Genomic DNA, 16,584 nt, shown 5'->3' with positions numbered 1-16,584 from the left:
ATCATATGAGCTGCCCCTTTCCTACGAGTGCAAGTCTTACAGAACAAGAGCAACACAAATTAAATCTCTGACAACAATTCCTGTGTGCAGACAGACTCATGGTGTGATTTTAGGCAGAAAACGATATTTGATTGGCAATTTCAAAGCACATTTACTACTGTGGTAGTGCAAGTGATAATTACTGTAACAGCCTGACACATTTTCCTTATAGTTTAGAGAGGCAGAAAAGAGCACATGTCCTAACAGCTACTTGAGACCATGGGCATGTGGAACCTGGGTGAGTGATTAGACTAGAGCAAAGGAAATGAGCCTTGGTGATGTTGAATGTGTTAGCCTTACACACTGCTATCTGAAATACCACACAGTGCTGAATAGTAAGCATGGGAATGCAGGAGAAGCAGCTGCCTGTGTGCTAAGAGTGTGTTTCTGGAGACTGTGTATTGTCAGGTGCAAGAGAGATCTGCATGGACGCTTACACAACTGCATGAAGACTGCAGAGATGTATGTAAGATCACCTGTGGTAAGGGTTAATTGGAGTTTCGAACATGTAGGAACTACCTCACCCATTGCAGGAGTGGAAGGAAAATCTACCCTGTTGTTTTCAAATGTGTTACCATTTGCCTCTCATCTGTGAGATAGTGATTTGTGCTGAATGCTAACCATCACAGTTCAAGAAAACAAGCTGCCCCTTTCCTACGAGTGCAAGTCTTACAGAACAAGAGCAACACAAATTAAATCTCTGACAAAATTCCTGTGTGCACACAAGACTCATGGTGTGATTCTAGGCAGAAAACGATATTTGATTGGCAATTTCAAAGCACATTTACTACTGTGGTAGAGCAAGTGATAATTACTGTAACAGCCTGACACATTTTCCTTATACTTTTGAGAGGCAGAAAAGAGCACATGTCCTAACAGCTACTTGAGACCATGAGCATGTGGAACCTGAGTGAGTGATTAGACTAGAGCAAAGGAAATGAGCCTTGGTGATGTTGAATGTGTTAGCGTTACACACTGCTATCTGAAATACCACACAGTGCTGAATAGTAAGCATGGGAGTGCAGGAGAAGCAGCTGCCTGTGTGCTAAGAGTGGTTTTCTGGAGACTGTGTATTGTCAGGTGCAAGAGAGATCTGCATGGACGCTTACACAACTGCATGAAGACTGCAGAGATGTATGTAAGATCACCTGTAGTAAGGGTTAATTGGAGTTTTGAACATGTAGGAACTACCTCACCCATTGCAGGAGTGGAAGGAAAATCTACCCTGTTGTTTTCAAATGCGTTACCATTTGCCTCTCATCTGTGAGATAGTGATTTGTGCTGAATGCTAACCATCACAGTTCAAGAAAACAAGCTGCCCCTTTCCTAAGAGTGCAAGTCTTACAGAACAAGCGCAACATGAATTAAATCCCTAACATCAATTCCTGTGTGCACACAGACTCATGGTGTGATTCTAGGCAGAAAACGATATTTGATTGGCAATTTCAAAGCACATTTACTACTGTGGTAGAGCAAGTGATAATTACTGTAACAGCCTGACACATTTTCTTTATAGTTTAGAGAGGCAGAAAAGAGCACATGTCCTAACAGCTACTTGAGACCATGAGCATGTGGAGCCTGAGTGAGTGATTAGACTAGAGCAAAGGAAATGAGCCTTGGTGATGTTGAATGTGTTAGCGTTACACACTGCTATCTGAAATACCACACAGTGCTGAATAGTAAGCATGGGAGTGCAGGAGAAACAGCTGCCTGTGTGCTAAGAGTGTGTTTCTGGAGACTGTGTATTATCAGGTTTAAGAGAGATCTGCATGGACGCTTACACAACTGCATGAAGACTGCAGAGATGTATGTAAGATCACCTGTGGTAAGGGTTAATTGGAGTTTTGAACATGTAGGAACTACCTCACCCATTGCAGGAGTGGAAGGAAAATCTACCCTGTTGTTTTCAAATGCGTTACCATTTGCCTCTCATCTGTGAGATAGTGATTTGTGCTGAATGCTAACCATCACAGTTCAAGAAAACAAGCTGCCCCTTTCCTAAGAGTGCAAGTCTTACAGAACAAGCGCAACACGAATTAAATCCCTAACAACAATTCCTGTGTGCACACAGACTCATGGTGTGATTCTAGGCAGAAAACGATATTTGATTGGCAATTTCAAAGCACATTTACTACTGTGGTAGAGCAAGTGATAATTACTGTAACAGCCTGACACATTTTCCTTATAGTTTAGAGAGGCAGAAAAGAGCACATGTCCTAACAGCTACTTGAGACCATGAGCATGTGGAACCTGGGTGAGTGATTAGACTAGAGCAAAGGAAATGAGCCTTGGTGATGTTGAATGTGTTAGCGTTACACACTGCTATCTGAAATACCACACAGTGCTGAATAGTAAGCATGGGAGTGCAGGAGAAACAGCTGCCTGTGTGCTAAGAGTGTGTTTCTGGAGACTGTGTATTATCAGGTTTAAGAGAGATCTGCATGGACGCTTACACAACTGCATGAAGACTGCAGAGATGTATGTAAGATCACCTGTGGTAAGGGTTAATTGGAGTTTTGAACATGTAGGAACTACCTCACCCATTGCAGGAGTGGAAGGAAAATCTACCCTGTTGTTTTCAAATGTGTTAGCATTTGCCTCTCATCTGTGAGATAGTGATTTCTGCTGAATGCTAACCATCACAGTTCAAGAAAACAAGCTGCCCCTTTCCTACAAGTGCAAGTCTTACAGAACAAGAGCAACACGAATTAAATCTCTTACAACAATTCCTGTGTGCACACAGACTCATGATGTGATTCTAGGCACAAAACAGTATTCCTGGGTGATACCAGTACACCTTAACTTATGGTGAAGACATACTCCATAATATCTTACAAGTTCAAGGCAGTTAAATATCTTCCAAAACATAAAATGTAAAACACAACTTTAAAAGAAGAAACAAATTTCTATTATTTATATCAAAATACACCACATACATCCCCTCTCAAATTCATAACTCACCTTTAAAAGTAGTTAGTTGAGAAAGAAATCTGCCACTCACACAGCAGATTATCAGAGCCAGAATCTCTGTGCTGTACTCCTCTCACCAAAACCACTAAATGGCAAAATTTCCCTCTCTTTTTTCACACATATGTTAACTTCACATCACATTGCTTCCCACATTTTTTTTAACGGAAACACACATTTCTATTGGTTGCAAATTTCAACCCTTTCCAAATGATTCCTACCCCCAACATGACTTCTGCCTGCTACCATAGCAACAGATCATGGAACACTGGTGTGAGCAGAGAGGTCAGAAGTTCAGCACACAATGTTTCTAATCCAAAGAGCAAGAGTGCTTGACTTTTCAAACCTAACAGCATATCCAAAGTAATCTTCTGTGGGAACACATTTTTCTGAACCAATACAAAACATGCTTTTAAAAATTTAAACATACAGCCTAGTTTTTAGTGTTGAATGGTCTGAAACAGCCAATGAGTTCTTTTAATTTAAAAAAAGTATGTAAGCCTCCATTTTACAACTATCTTTCTTTTCATATTGCCATTCTACTGAAAGACACCTTCTGAGTGCATCCAGATCTCCTTGAAAGATGTTCACAGTGTGGATTGTAGGTCATAGCTATGTCTACTGGAGTGAAAAGTATGCAGAAAAAAGAGGTATTGTGAAAGACCTTGCTTTACCAAATGTAGACATTAAATGGATTGGTCAGAGAGGGTTAAAGGGGCACCAATTAATGCCTTTGGTGAAATCCTTTCTACGTCTCCCAAAGCCTGACCTTATAATTGTGCACTGTGGTGGAAATGACCTAGGCACTTTAACTGGGGTAGGTCTGGAAATGCTTGTTAAGGACACCTTTGTGCAATTGATGTCACTTTTTCCACAAACTACCTTTGTATATTCTAATATATGCCAAAGGCAAAAGTGGAACTGGTCCAACCAATATTGTCCGCAGTTTGAGAAAGCAAAAAAGCACGTCAATAAGTCTGTTTCTGCTTTCCTCAGAGACTATGGTATGGGTTCTATATACCACAACAACTTGCGTTACAACATGCAAGGCATTTATAGAGGAGACGGTGTTCATTTCACAGATGACGGGAACAGAGTCTTCCTCTTGAACTTTAGACTCTGCATCGGTACTTACTTGTAGGTACAAAAAAACACTCAATGAACACAACAGCTCTTTTTAGAGCCAACCAACATCTAAACACTTAAACTTGATTTTTGATTTTATTTTTTTAATGAATTTTTTGTCGCCGTGCGCGCACCGCGCAATATTCATAAAAAATTTGTTTTTTTGGGACCTTAGGGGTCTTTCATGGTCCCCTTGAGAAGGCCTAGGGGGTCAGGGACTCTCTACCCTGCCCCCCTTTCACGTTCTCCACTTGTGTTTTTAGCTCTCTTCTGCCTCTAAAACTCAAAATGGCGGCTGGGGGGTGCACGCGTCGTGCGCGCACCCCGCGATTTTTTGAAAAAAAATAAAATGTTTATTTCACCCTTCGGGGTCCTTCAGGGACCCCCTGACAAAGGCTAGGGGGTCAGGAACTCTTTACCCTGCCCCCTTTTCACGTTCTCCACCTTTCTTTTTCACTGCCACACACAAAATGGCGTCCGACACTTCCTGATTTCGACCGATTCGAATGTTGACTGACATCTAACCACCAATCAGAATTACGCTCACGCACATTTGGTGCGCGCATATCGATATTTATGTACTTTTAACTGCAATTTTCTCAGGAACTACTGAACAGATTGACACCATATATGCAAAAGGCACATGCCTGACCTGAGGACTACCTCTTTGCCAAATTTCAAGTAATTCTGTTCAGCCGTTCGGGCTGTACCTTCGACTAAAGGTCCTATGGGAAAATGCATGGGGAAAACGCGTTTTGGGACCCCCCTTTTTTCTCAGCCCCCGCTTGACGAATCACCCCGAGACTTTCAGGGTAGGAGCTGAGCGGAGCGCCCCATTAGTTTTGAAAATTTCACGAGGATTCGTCAACCGGCGCCAAAGTTATTCAAAATAGAATTTTCAGATTTCCTATGGGAACTCGGTCCTAACTATAACTATCTACTGGCGACCGCCAGTAGATAATATATATATATATATATATATTACCTACTGGCGGTCGCCAGTAGGTAGTTATAGTTAGGACCACGTTTCCATAGGAAATCCGCAACATTCTATTTTGAATAACTTTTGCGCCGGTCGACGAATCCTTGCGAATTTTTCAAAATAGGTGGGGCGCTACGCTCCGCTCCTACCCTGAAAGTCTCGGGGGGATTCGTCAAGCGGGGGCTGAGATAAAAGGGGGGTCCCAAAACGCGTTTTTCCCATGCATTTTTCCATAGGACCTTTAGACACAGCTACAGCCCGAACGGCTGAACAGAATTACTTGAAATTTGGCAGAGATGTAGTCCTCAGGTCAAGGAAGTGCCTTTTGTAGGTTTGGTGTAAATCTGTTCAGTAGATTCTGAGAAAATAGCCTTTAAATCAATATATATATCTGAGCCAGCTTACGGTGCGCTTACGGTGCGCTTACCGTACGCGTACGGTGGCGTGCGCGAGCGCGATTCTGATTGGCCCTTAGATCTTAGTAAACATTCGAATCGGTCGAAACCAGGAAGCGGCGGCCGCCATTTTCTCTCTCGCACTCTGAGGGGGGAGCTGATAAACAAATGCCAAAAACATATAAAGGGGCTGTTTAGACAGCGCCCATGCACATAACCATGTTAGTTGAGTCTTCAAAGATCCCCCAAGGCAAAAAACGCTAATTTTTTATTTTTCGAAAATTTCGCCGATTACGCTTACCGTACGCGTACGGTAAAAAAATTTAACAAAAAAAAATCCACACTCTCTCCACCCCGTGTGCAAATGGTGGCCGATGGCATATCAGAGCACAGCATTTCCCAAAAAAATTTCAACAGATTACCTATCACAAGGAAGCGCATAATATGTCCTCCATGTGCGCACGGTGCGCGAAGCGCATCGTGCTTACATGGCCCATCTAGCGTAACGTGGGCACGCGGTGCGCGTAGCGCACCGCGTGCCCACCGTGCGTGCACGGCACTAACTGCGTAAAGTGGGCGCGCGGTGCGCGAAGCGCACCGCGTGTTCACTGTGCGCGCACGGTGCGCGAAGCGCACCGTGCGCGCACGGAACGAACTGCGTTAAGTGGGCACGCACGCCACGAATGGCGTAAAGTAACTTAGCATTTAAAAAACCGTACAAATTCACTGAAAAAACCATAGGTTTCACACACGTTATAGTTAGGAATTAGCATTTAAAAAACCTTGCAAATTCACTGAAAAAACCATAGGTTTCACACATGTTATAGTTAGCGGAAATTTTACTGATAAAAAAGCAATGAAATTCCCCCGTTATAGTTAGTGCAGGAAACTATAACTCACGCGACCGCAATCTTCTGCTGATGACATATGTGTCTTTATGAAAAAAAAATATTTGTAATATATGTATAGCTAAAAATTTATGGAAGAAGACATGGGCAAATAAGTGTCTAAATACAGTATTAGCATCAGCAGAGGATTGCGGTCGCGTGAGTTATAGTTTCCTGCACTAACTATAACGGGGGAATTTCATTGCTTTTTTATCAGTAAAATTTCCGCTAACTATAACATGTGTGAAACCTATGGTTTTTTCAGTGAATATATATATATACATACATATATATATATATATATACACACACACACAAATATGTGTGTGTGTGGGGATTTTCGCCTTTCTTCAGGAAGGTCTGCAAAGACACTTAAGAGAGAGACAGATTATGCAGCCTATTTTCCTAGGCTACAGTGGCTAGATTATTGATCTTGAAGAGAAAAAGGGGACAGAAAAAAGCAATTGAGGATAATTTTAGAGTAAATAGTATAAATATTCCTCACAAACCCTTTTCTATGATAGACATGAAGAGAGCAGAACAAAGTAGCATCATAGGCTGTCATTATATGTCTAAAAAAGACACTGTGCCTTTAAGAACCCAGATACCACCAGTATTCCATCATGCACAGGAGGTGGTAGTTCATTCAGTTCTTTTTGAAGGCTATGGTAAACGATATAGAATATAGGAATACCTCTGTTCACTCCACTGGTGGGGGGGGGGGGGTCGCTTATGACTATAATGGAAATACCCCTACAAGAGGAAAGGAGTTACAGGCAAAAAACTATTCAATCTCTCGTAGGGTGTTTCCATTTATAGTCATAAGTGCTGTATGGAGTAGCAAGCCCATCCCTAGATAGAGTGGTGGAGGATAATGTGGACAATTCAAACAAAGAGATGCCTGAGGAAAGCCTGCCCTACTTGAGCGTCTGCTCGAGCATCAGAATTTAGGCAGTAGTGTTTGGTGAATGTATGCACTGATTTCCAGGTAATTGCTTTACGGATCTCTGGAATGGGAATATTGCGCAATAAAGCAACAGTAACTGCCTTCCCCCTTGTGGAATATGTTTTAAGTTTAGCTGGGAGACTCTTGTTAGCTTTTTGGTAGCACAATAAAATGTAAAGACACAAGCTACGTGTAATGGCAGGCACAAGGGGATAAGTATAAATGAGGAGCTGCATGTGGTTTCGGCATATGCAGATGATATCATTTTATTTATTAAAAACCTAGACGAGGTCTATGACCCTCTGCCTGAGCTTTTTTCGACGTTTCAAAAACTTTCGTGACTTACAATAAATGACATCAAGTCCTACGCCTTCTTTTTTAATGACGTAGCCAGGACTGAACCAATTCAATTTGGTCGATGGAAGTTCCAGACCGCGCCGGTTACTTTCAAATATCTAGGTATTCAAATATACAGAGACGTGGAGGATATTTTAGATGGTAATTTGACTCGCTCTATAACATCACTTCGTAAGCAGATAAAGTTTTGGACTTCCTTACCGATATCGGTGGCCAGGCGAGTAGCCATAGCTAAAATGGTGATGTTACCAAGACTGTTATATTATTTTGTTAATCTGCCCATTCTGATACCACTGCAAACGTTTAAATTACTGGACACCCTGCTAGTTGAATTAATATGGGGAGAGGGACGTAGGCTTATAGGGCTTGCTAAACTACAATTAGCCACAAAGGAAGGGGGTATGGGAGTCCCCGAGATGAGAGCTTATTGCTATGCAGGCCAACTGCAGTGGCTGGCATATTGGATAACAGGCCGTAACCTGAGAGAAATATCCATGACCACACAAGCATGGGAACGTGGGGAACTGCATGTACTACTGTTACCAGGCAGCAAAGTTTCGATGACGGCGTCTCCGCACCTGCACACAGCCCTAAGTTACTGGCGGAGGGCCACGGTTATACTAAAATCACAGCGCCCTATGCCCCAAACATACCCCTGTTGGGCCTTCCACTTCCATCGGGAAGGGTGACACTCAGACATATAGAGGTGTGGGCAGAGGCAGGAGTTTCCACGATAGGTGATTTCTTCACCGATGGCACATTAATGAACCATTTTATACAATGGCAATCCCTCTGCTAGAACACAATAGTACAATGCTATTGCACAGTATCACACAATTGTATTAAACAGTAAAATATCCCAATGTTTATCACATTTATTGTATAAAAAACATACATGTATCACATTTAAAATCAATTGTACATTTCCCAAAACATATTAAAACATATTGACCACATCATTACAAAATTGTCAATTCATATACAAATAACAACCTGTTATGAGCCCGCATAACAGAAAACCACAAAAGACAATCAACTTTGTCATATGTTACACATCCTATTGGGTCATCAATCTATGTCCGCAGTTTGTGATATATTGAACACAATTATATCTCCAAAAAAGCTACGGTTGTCCCTCGGATTGTGTTTTCAATTGCGTCAACGCGTTTCGATGGTATTTCTTATAAGGCCATCTTTTTCAAGACAAATCATAGGCTTAAATCCTTGTCTGTTACATTCGAACCTTTGTATCTACACTCTGTTTACTCGAACATTGCTCCAAATTTTCTTATTAAATCACGTTCTTTGATGCTGTATATTCTCATCCGTCATGTGCAGGATTAAGGAATGCTTATTGTTGACTTATTTAAAGAGATGAATCACTCGATTCGTGCTTTCGAAAAGGCGGCGGGGGTCCGTTATAATTCTCCCTCGTTAAGCGCCACCTTATGGCCTGTATTTTTCTGGCGTCAATGCGGAAGTACTCCTGCCACTCTCCTCACATCCAGGTAATGAAGAGTGCTTTCCACTGGAGTACAGGGATTCTGAAAGAATGTAGGCATTGAGATAGTCTGGTTGAAATGGAACTCCGATATCACTTTAGGAAGGAACTTTGGGTGAGTTCTGTAAGAAACTGGCTCTATATATACTACACCAAAATGAGGTATAGTGTGTATAGAGTCCAAGTGTCCCCAGAGGTAGGCAGATGTTAAAGTTAAATATAACCTTACTCTCTAAAGTGGTAGCTTGGTCGAGCAGTAAGGCAGTATCAGAGGACAGTGTTAAGCATTTGATGTACACACTCAGTCAGCAAATGAATTCACACACTCAAGAACTGAACTCTAGGCCAATTGTTTTTGTATAAAAATATACTGTTTATGTTTAGAACCAAACAAGCCTGGCACAGGTAAGCATTAAATAATTTGCAGTAATAAGTTACTGGCTATAGAACAGTTTGAAAATGCAATAGAAATGGTACTTTGTTTGATTAACAGGGGTGCAGTAGTATGCAACACTTAGCAAATACAGTATATTGAAATGAATAGGCTTTTTCAGTAAATTACAAGTAAGTTACTTTTTACGTTACTTTTCTAACTCAGTGCTGTATACCTAGATTCAGCACTGGGACATTTCCTGGAAATAGGTAAGTAATTAAGTTTTGGTTATTCGCATGATTTTTAAAGAATATTTTCAGATTTCAAAACTCCACACTTAAAAACCTTTTGGACAAAAAGTGTCAATGTTAACCTATGGGAGGAAAATAGGTTAAAGGTTCACAGGTAAGTAAACAACTGTGGGAGTTAAGGTACTGGGGTTCGACTCAGGGGTCCCCCCGGGTCAGTGATGCACTGCTGTTGCACCCTCAGCAGCACTAGGCGGCCAGGTGCAGAGTGTTGAGGCCCAATGTTATCCAATGGGGGATAGGGGGGCTCCGGTTGGTGGCTGCTGGCAAGCAGGCCACTGGGTTGTGGGAGCCAAGCTCCTAGGGTTAAGGTCAGGGCAAATGGGGAAACAAAGTAGCACAAAAGGTGCACCCTCAGCGGCACGGGCGCCCTGTTGTTTTCTATGGAGAACCACCGGTTTGCAAAGGCACTGCAGGCAGGGAGACGAAGGACTACTGGGTGCGACCACCACTCGGAGAGGTAAGTTGGGAAGTTACGGGTTGGCTAGGTCCTGTCGATTTGGGTACACAAGGCCGTGCGGCGTCGGGTGCAGGGGTGCCTTTTGGGGTGGGATCTTCTTACCAGCACCTGGTCGCGGTTAGGGGAGCCTTCTGGATTTAGGCTGCAGGCGTCGGCTGGAGGCTTGAGGCAGGTCAGGGGTCGCCGGATCTTGGGTCAGGATCGCCAGGGTGACCTCCTCGTGGTGTTTTTCCACTCGAGCTCGGGCTGGGTTCAGCGGGTGCAGAGTGGGCTGGATTCGCGGTCTTAGGCTGGCACAAGAAGCTGCAGTTTGAACAAATCCGGTGTTCACGGGAGATGCAGTCTTTAGAAGTAAAGGCAGGCAGGTCCTCCGGGTTTCTTGAGGTTGCTGGCTGCAGGACACACAGGGATTTTTCAGAAGCAGGTTCATGGGGAAGACAGGCCGGTAGGGCTGGGGCCAAGTCAGTGGGCGTCTTCCTCTTGCTAGCTCTGCACGGCTCTTCAGTCCTTCTTCTTATCTTCTTTTCTTGTCATTTCTAGATCTGAGGAAGCAAGGTTCAGGGTGTCCCCTAAATACTAGATTTGGGGGTGTTCCAGGTAGATAAGGGCAGGGACCAACGGGTCCCTTCACTGGGGTGGGTACACCCCTTATCGTGCCACCCTCCAGTGGGAGGGGGGCAGGAGCCTGTCCCTGGTTGGCTGGGTACCCCATCCTCAAGATGGTGGGGACTTGAGGTTGTGCTTCACCTCGCCTCCCCCACCTGAGGGGTGGAGTTGGCAGAGGTGGGCACACCTTTCTTCCTCACTTGTTTTTCCCGCCCAAAGTGGGGGGTAGAACCAGTGGGGACCAGTTGCTGAAAGCAGCAATTGGTCTGGAGAGGCTCACAAAGGCAGCATGCCTTTGGAGCCTCTCCTTCATGAACCCTGCCCATCCTGGGGGTGGAGGCTTGGCACCTCGTCCCAGGATGTCCATTGTTTTAGGCCCCCGAGAGCAACAGGCTCTCGACCCAGGGGTCCAGAAACATGTCTGTTGGTGGCAGCCTAAGCAGCCACTCAGTCAGGTCACTAGGAGTTGGTCGGCTTTCAGGGGGCATCGCTAAGATGCTCTCTGTGGTGCATTTTACATTAAATCCCACACTAGCATCAGTGTGCGTTTAATTTGCTGAGAAGTCTGATACCAAACTTCCCAGTTTTTAGTGTAGCCATTATGGTGTTGTGGAGTTTGTAATGACATCCTCCCAGCACCATATACTCTTAATGGCAGCACTGCACTTACAGTTCCCAGGAATGGACTTGGGTACTGTAGGGGTACAGGGCTCATGCACTTGTACCCTCACCACTGGCATATATGCCAGGGCAGAGGTTTGTGGGCATGGCACACAGGGATGTGTGCCATGTCGACTCTTCACTTTGTTCTGCACCAAGACATGCAGTCTGCAAAGGCAGTGTGTGGGTGTAAAGGTACAGGGCCTCAAAGGGTGGCTGCAGCCCTTACAGGTCTTCCCTGGCCACAGCACCCTGGGTACCTGTGGTACCATTTACCAGGGGCTGACCTGTGGCCAGAGATGCCAATTGGGTTAGTTTTAGGGAAAGAACACAGGCCCTGGGAACCTGATTGGCAGGGACCCAGGGCACACCAAGAAAAAGTGCATCAGTAGTCTGGCAAAAAGTGGGGGGCTTACTGCAACAGAAACCCACTTTCCTACAAGTTCTCATAACCACTTTGCTGGAATGGAATACAGTATATAGTTCATGAGAACAGAGTGCTTGGATCTCAATAAGCCTTCAGGATGATGTTATCGCCACAAGGAAAGCGGTTTTCCAAGACAAATGTTGGAGAGATGCCTTGTATACGGGCTCAAATGGGTCCAGCATGAGGCGTGAAAGGACTACATTAAGCTCCCATGGGGGGAAAGGACGTCTGATGGGAGGACTAACTTTCTCCAAGCCCTCTAAGAAATCCTTGATGACGGGGATTCTGAAAAAAGAGGTTTGTGAAGGACATTTCCTGTAGGCAGAAAGAGCTGCCAGGTGAACATTTATAAAAGAGAACTGCAAACCAGATTTTGCCAAATGGAGTAAGTATGGAAGAATGACATCTTCCTAGCAAGTGGTAGGGTCTTTGTTCTTGGATCAACACCATATGCAGAATCTCTTCAATTTAAAGGTGTATGCGGAACGTGTGGAAGGCCACTTAGCTTCTTTGAGGATCTCCATGCAGTCCTATGGGAGAATTAAATGTCCATACTGCACTAGTTCAGGAGCCATGCTGCCAAATTCAAAGAAGAGGGTTTGGGATGAACTATCTCGCTCCCGAAGTTCGTGAGCAGATCGGGTCTGCATGGCAGCTTCAGCTGTGCACTGCATTGTTGGTGGCCCTGATACCATTGAGAGGACTGACCCCTCTGGAAATAGAAGCGGCGTTGAGATGGCCAGAAATAATTCCTCTGTTCCTGGGTCTCTCTAGGCCGACTGCTTTGAGAGTTTCTTTCTCTGCTTTCATTCTTGTCATTTCTTTGTTGGCCTGAGCCCCAGAAAGAGTAGTTCCAGAGAATGGTAGGTTCAAAATTCTCTGCAGTGATTCTGGCCTGAGGGATGTTAGGCAAAGCCAGGAGAGACTTTGATGAGAGGACAATGAGCGGCGCTTATCCGCCAGAGCGCAAGCTAAACAGTCTGTCCTGGGGGGAGGCACAGACGCATCCCTAGCTTGTGATATCAAAAACAACTAGAAGGTGACGGACTTAAATGGTAGCACTTCACATTGTGTAATGCTGCTGCCTTATCTGGCTGTTAGTGCACAATAACTCCAGCACCCTTCACCTAATGGTGCCTCAGAAAGAGATCTGACAATTTATTAACAACAAATAGAGGTGCACTAAACATAGAATGGAGAGTCCAAAATATTTCTCTTTTTCTTTGTTTAACTTTTATTTCATAGCTGATAACTACACAAAAACAGCCAACGCGTTTTGTTCCTTTAAAGACAATTTTAACGGAACTTCTTCAGGGCTTAAATTGACAGCAAGTCAGGTTCAAACTTTATAATTGATGAAGTGAAGAATAAAAAGATAGACTGCAAGTTCCACTTAATATGTAGGAAATCCACAATATCTCAGTCGGTAGCAGTAGGTTTAGATATTATATGAAGAATCAATTGTTCAAAAGAAGAAAAAAGGACCAATTGGAAGGATGGCTATCAGATTTGTGATAAAAATCTGTAAAGTAGCTTCAAAGATTTAGTGTAGAATTTCTAATTTGCATTAATGAGTGCTCACTTTGTTTCCAGCGAGATATCGACCAATCGCCTTGATAAGCGATTCCTGCTCTCACTCTAATTCGCATCCCTAGCTTGTGCCTGCTGCAGCGCTTGCCCCCTTGTTGTGCTGGTATTTTCTTCCTTGCTCATCCCTGCACTGTGCCCATTCTGTTGACTCGCTTTCTATCGCTGTGCCCATCCGTCTTTGTTTGCTCTTCTGTTGTTGTGCCCATCCGTTTTTTTTTTGTTTACTGTCTGTTGTTGTGCCCATCTGTTGTATTGCGGTCTGTTGTTGTTTTTTCCTTCTCTGTTCACCCGTTCCCGCCAACACCTCTGACCCCCTGATCCCTCCCCCCTGTCCGCCCCCGCTCCCAGCCTGCACATGCCTACCCCCCTCCCCTACTTAATGGCAGCGGTCGCGCGCAGCGGTAGCACCACTGGCGTACTAAAGGCAAGCCTGCCTGCGCCCGTCCGCGACCCGACCAGCACCAGGAACCCTGGATCTCCAACCATCCATCGCTACGACACAACCACTCTCCTCGCATTCAACCACGGAAGACTCAGAGGCTGCCAACAGGCCTCGCCGAACTCGACCCACGGCCTAGTCTCCTGCCTCCACTGCCACCAGACCTTCACCACCACCCCGGCCGCCAACACCCCCGACGCCAGCACCAGCGACACCCTAAGATGCCTCCACCTCAATGTACGCTCCGTACACAAACACGCCATGGAACTCTGGAACCTACTCGACTCTCTCTCGCCCGACATCACCTTCTTCATGTCAACATGTTTCTGCCTCTGTGGCCAGAAGGGTCCAAGGCATTCATCAGGATGTGGAGGAATGGGCTCCTATCTAGTCTCAAAGAGACTAAGATGCATCCACTTAAGTAGGTTGACCTTTGTCAAACTCTACTATGAAACTCCAAAAACCCTGATGCTTCCAGGACCAGCGGGGAAGCACCAAGGACAGACCATAGGAGCATCACGAGGGACACACCATGAGGCAAGTGTGACTACAGGGGTCCCTCAACTCCTCCCTTCCTATGGGATATTTCTACCCCTGGAGTTTCGTAGTAGAGTTTGACAAAGGTCAACCTACCTAAGTGGATTCATCTTAGTCTCTTTGAGACTAGGTAGGAGCCTATTCCTCCATGTCCTGATGAATGCCTTGAACCCTCCTGGCCACAGAGGCAGAAACATGTTGGCGACATTGATGGGGATGGGGCACTAATCCCCCAAGTTCCCTTCATTAGTTTTCATATTGAGCAAATCCTGCGCAATTAAAGTTTTGATGTAGTATTTGCATCAATTTTTAACACCACTCACTCACATTCTTAGCACGGGCCCCCACTTAGTTATAGAAGTACCTCCCTGTCTCCAGGTGTAGTCCCGTTCTTTATCAAACGTGGTTTTTAAAGAGCGAGGACTGCCGATGATGAAGTAGGACACCTGGTGGTGTGTGAGGACAGTCCTTAAATTTTTTGAGATGCCCAACAGCACATAGGTTACCGGCATAGTGTGCCTCTACCTCCCTTAAGAACCTGACATCTTGCCAGGGTAGCTTCTTATTGTGTGATATATGTTACTTGGAGGCCAGCTTAACCTGACTTCCCCGTAGCTTCATGTGCCCTCCCCTTTTGAATATTAGGGTTTCAGGAGTATATATAAATGGAAATCCCGTACGAGAGAACTACTTTTTTGTTCCCATCACTGCTTCAAACTTCGACTTCTGACAAATGTACACATACAGTGAAATGCCAGCAATAGTCAATGCCTGAAAAGAAAAGCCCCAAAGCACCTCTTCTGTATGCTGTGCTTTACTATCAATGTTATGTGTAGTGGTGACATCAAGATCTTGCCCATATTCTAAAGCTGAACCTAGTCCGACCATAAAACATGTGTCTATTTACCTTTGCTTCCTCTGTTTGAGTTTTTCTTCCTGGATCTGTGATGTCAGCTCCTCAATTCTCTGCTTGCATTCATCTGACAGCTGCTTTTGCCTGTGACACGTAAAATTCAATAGTGAGAGTATTGCATGATATAACCCATGCTATTACCTCAAAAGGTATTAGGTGATGGGGCAAAGGTCTGCTTTACTTATTGCAGTTAAAGACTGAGGGGCTGAATAACAAAGACAGACATTTATGAGTACAGGAAGCAGTACTCTTTTACATACTCATACATATCTTTGTAAATTGGCACCAAAACATCTAAAATGGTAACTAAATGGGAATATGCATATGCAATTAGTACAAACAGATAGGACTGACCTATCTGTACTTTTACTAATAAGGAGTTGGCATTGCAGGGCTGATTCGTGGAGACGAGAATGCAAAACCGCACTCGTGTTGTGCTACTTCTTGTGGTCAGAAATGCTTTGGCTAGCCTTCTGCATTGCTAGCACTCTCCTGGTTTGATATCATTACAGAACAGGTTAATCCAATGATGCCCTTGGCAGCATTTAGATCAAAATTGAGCTTTCCATTTCATTTCAAGGCAAGTAAAACTTTAGCACGGGCACAATATACAACAAAAACAGCATCCATGTCCCAAGCAGACCTGGACAAACTTCACCCAAAGTGATCCATTACCTCTGCAGATGTAACTTGGGAAATGTGGGCAATCTCAGATCATTCACAGGTCAAATCAGGCAGAGGAAGTCAGCTACAAACTTGAATCAAAAGTTGGTCGCACTCTGCTCGTCACACCAGCAAGTTGCCCCAAGGAACTGTGGTCAATGTAGTGGCGACGGCGAGTACGCCTATGCCACGGTGTATGTAGAAAAGTATGTGTCGCATTAGCCATCCCTGGACACGTGTTTCGAGGTAGTTGCCTCTCGTCAGCAGGGAGCAGGTCAGTGTAAAGGGGTGCCGCGTGGACTGCCAAAATGTAATTAAAACAGGTAGAGTACCTCTCATGGCGCGCAGGTGCAGGTCCAAGGCTCGTCAGCCCGTTGGCTCAAGGGAGCCGTAATAAATGAATCAAAAG

General features: G+C 44.5%; 1 protein-coding gene across 1 annotated transcript in view; it reads right to left on the bottom strand.

Annotated features, from left to right (window-relative positions):
- The window catches only part of SYCE1 (synaptonemal complex central element protein 1), a 335,387-nt gene that overhangs the window by 118,225 nt on the left and 200,578 nt on the right, over nt 1-16,584 (bottom strand). Inside the window, exon 7 of the mRNA XM_085631497.1 lies at nt 15,507-15,596. Coding sequence (XP_085487623.1) covers nt 15,507-15,596 — 90 coding nt within the window. The remainder of the gene's footprint in view (nt 1-15,506; nt 15,597-16,584) is intronic.

This window comes from Triturus cristatus, chromosome 10 (assembly GCF_964204655.1).
Source record: "Triturus cristatus chromosome 10, aTriCri1.1, whole genome shotgun sequence".
In the NCBI taxonomy this organism is placed as follows: domain Eukaryota; kingdom Metazoa; phylum Chordata; class Amphibia; order Caudata; family Salamandridae; genus Triturus; species Triturus cristatus.
Note: the sequence above shows the minus strand (reverse complement) of the source record. Positions and strands in the feature narration are given on the sequence as shown.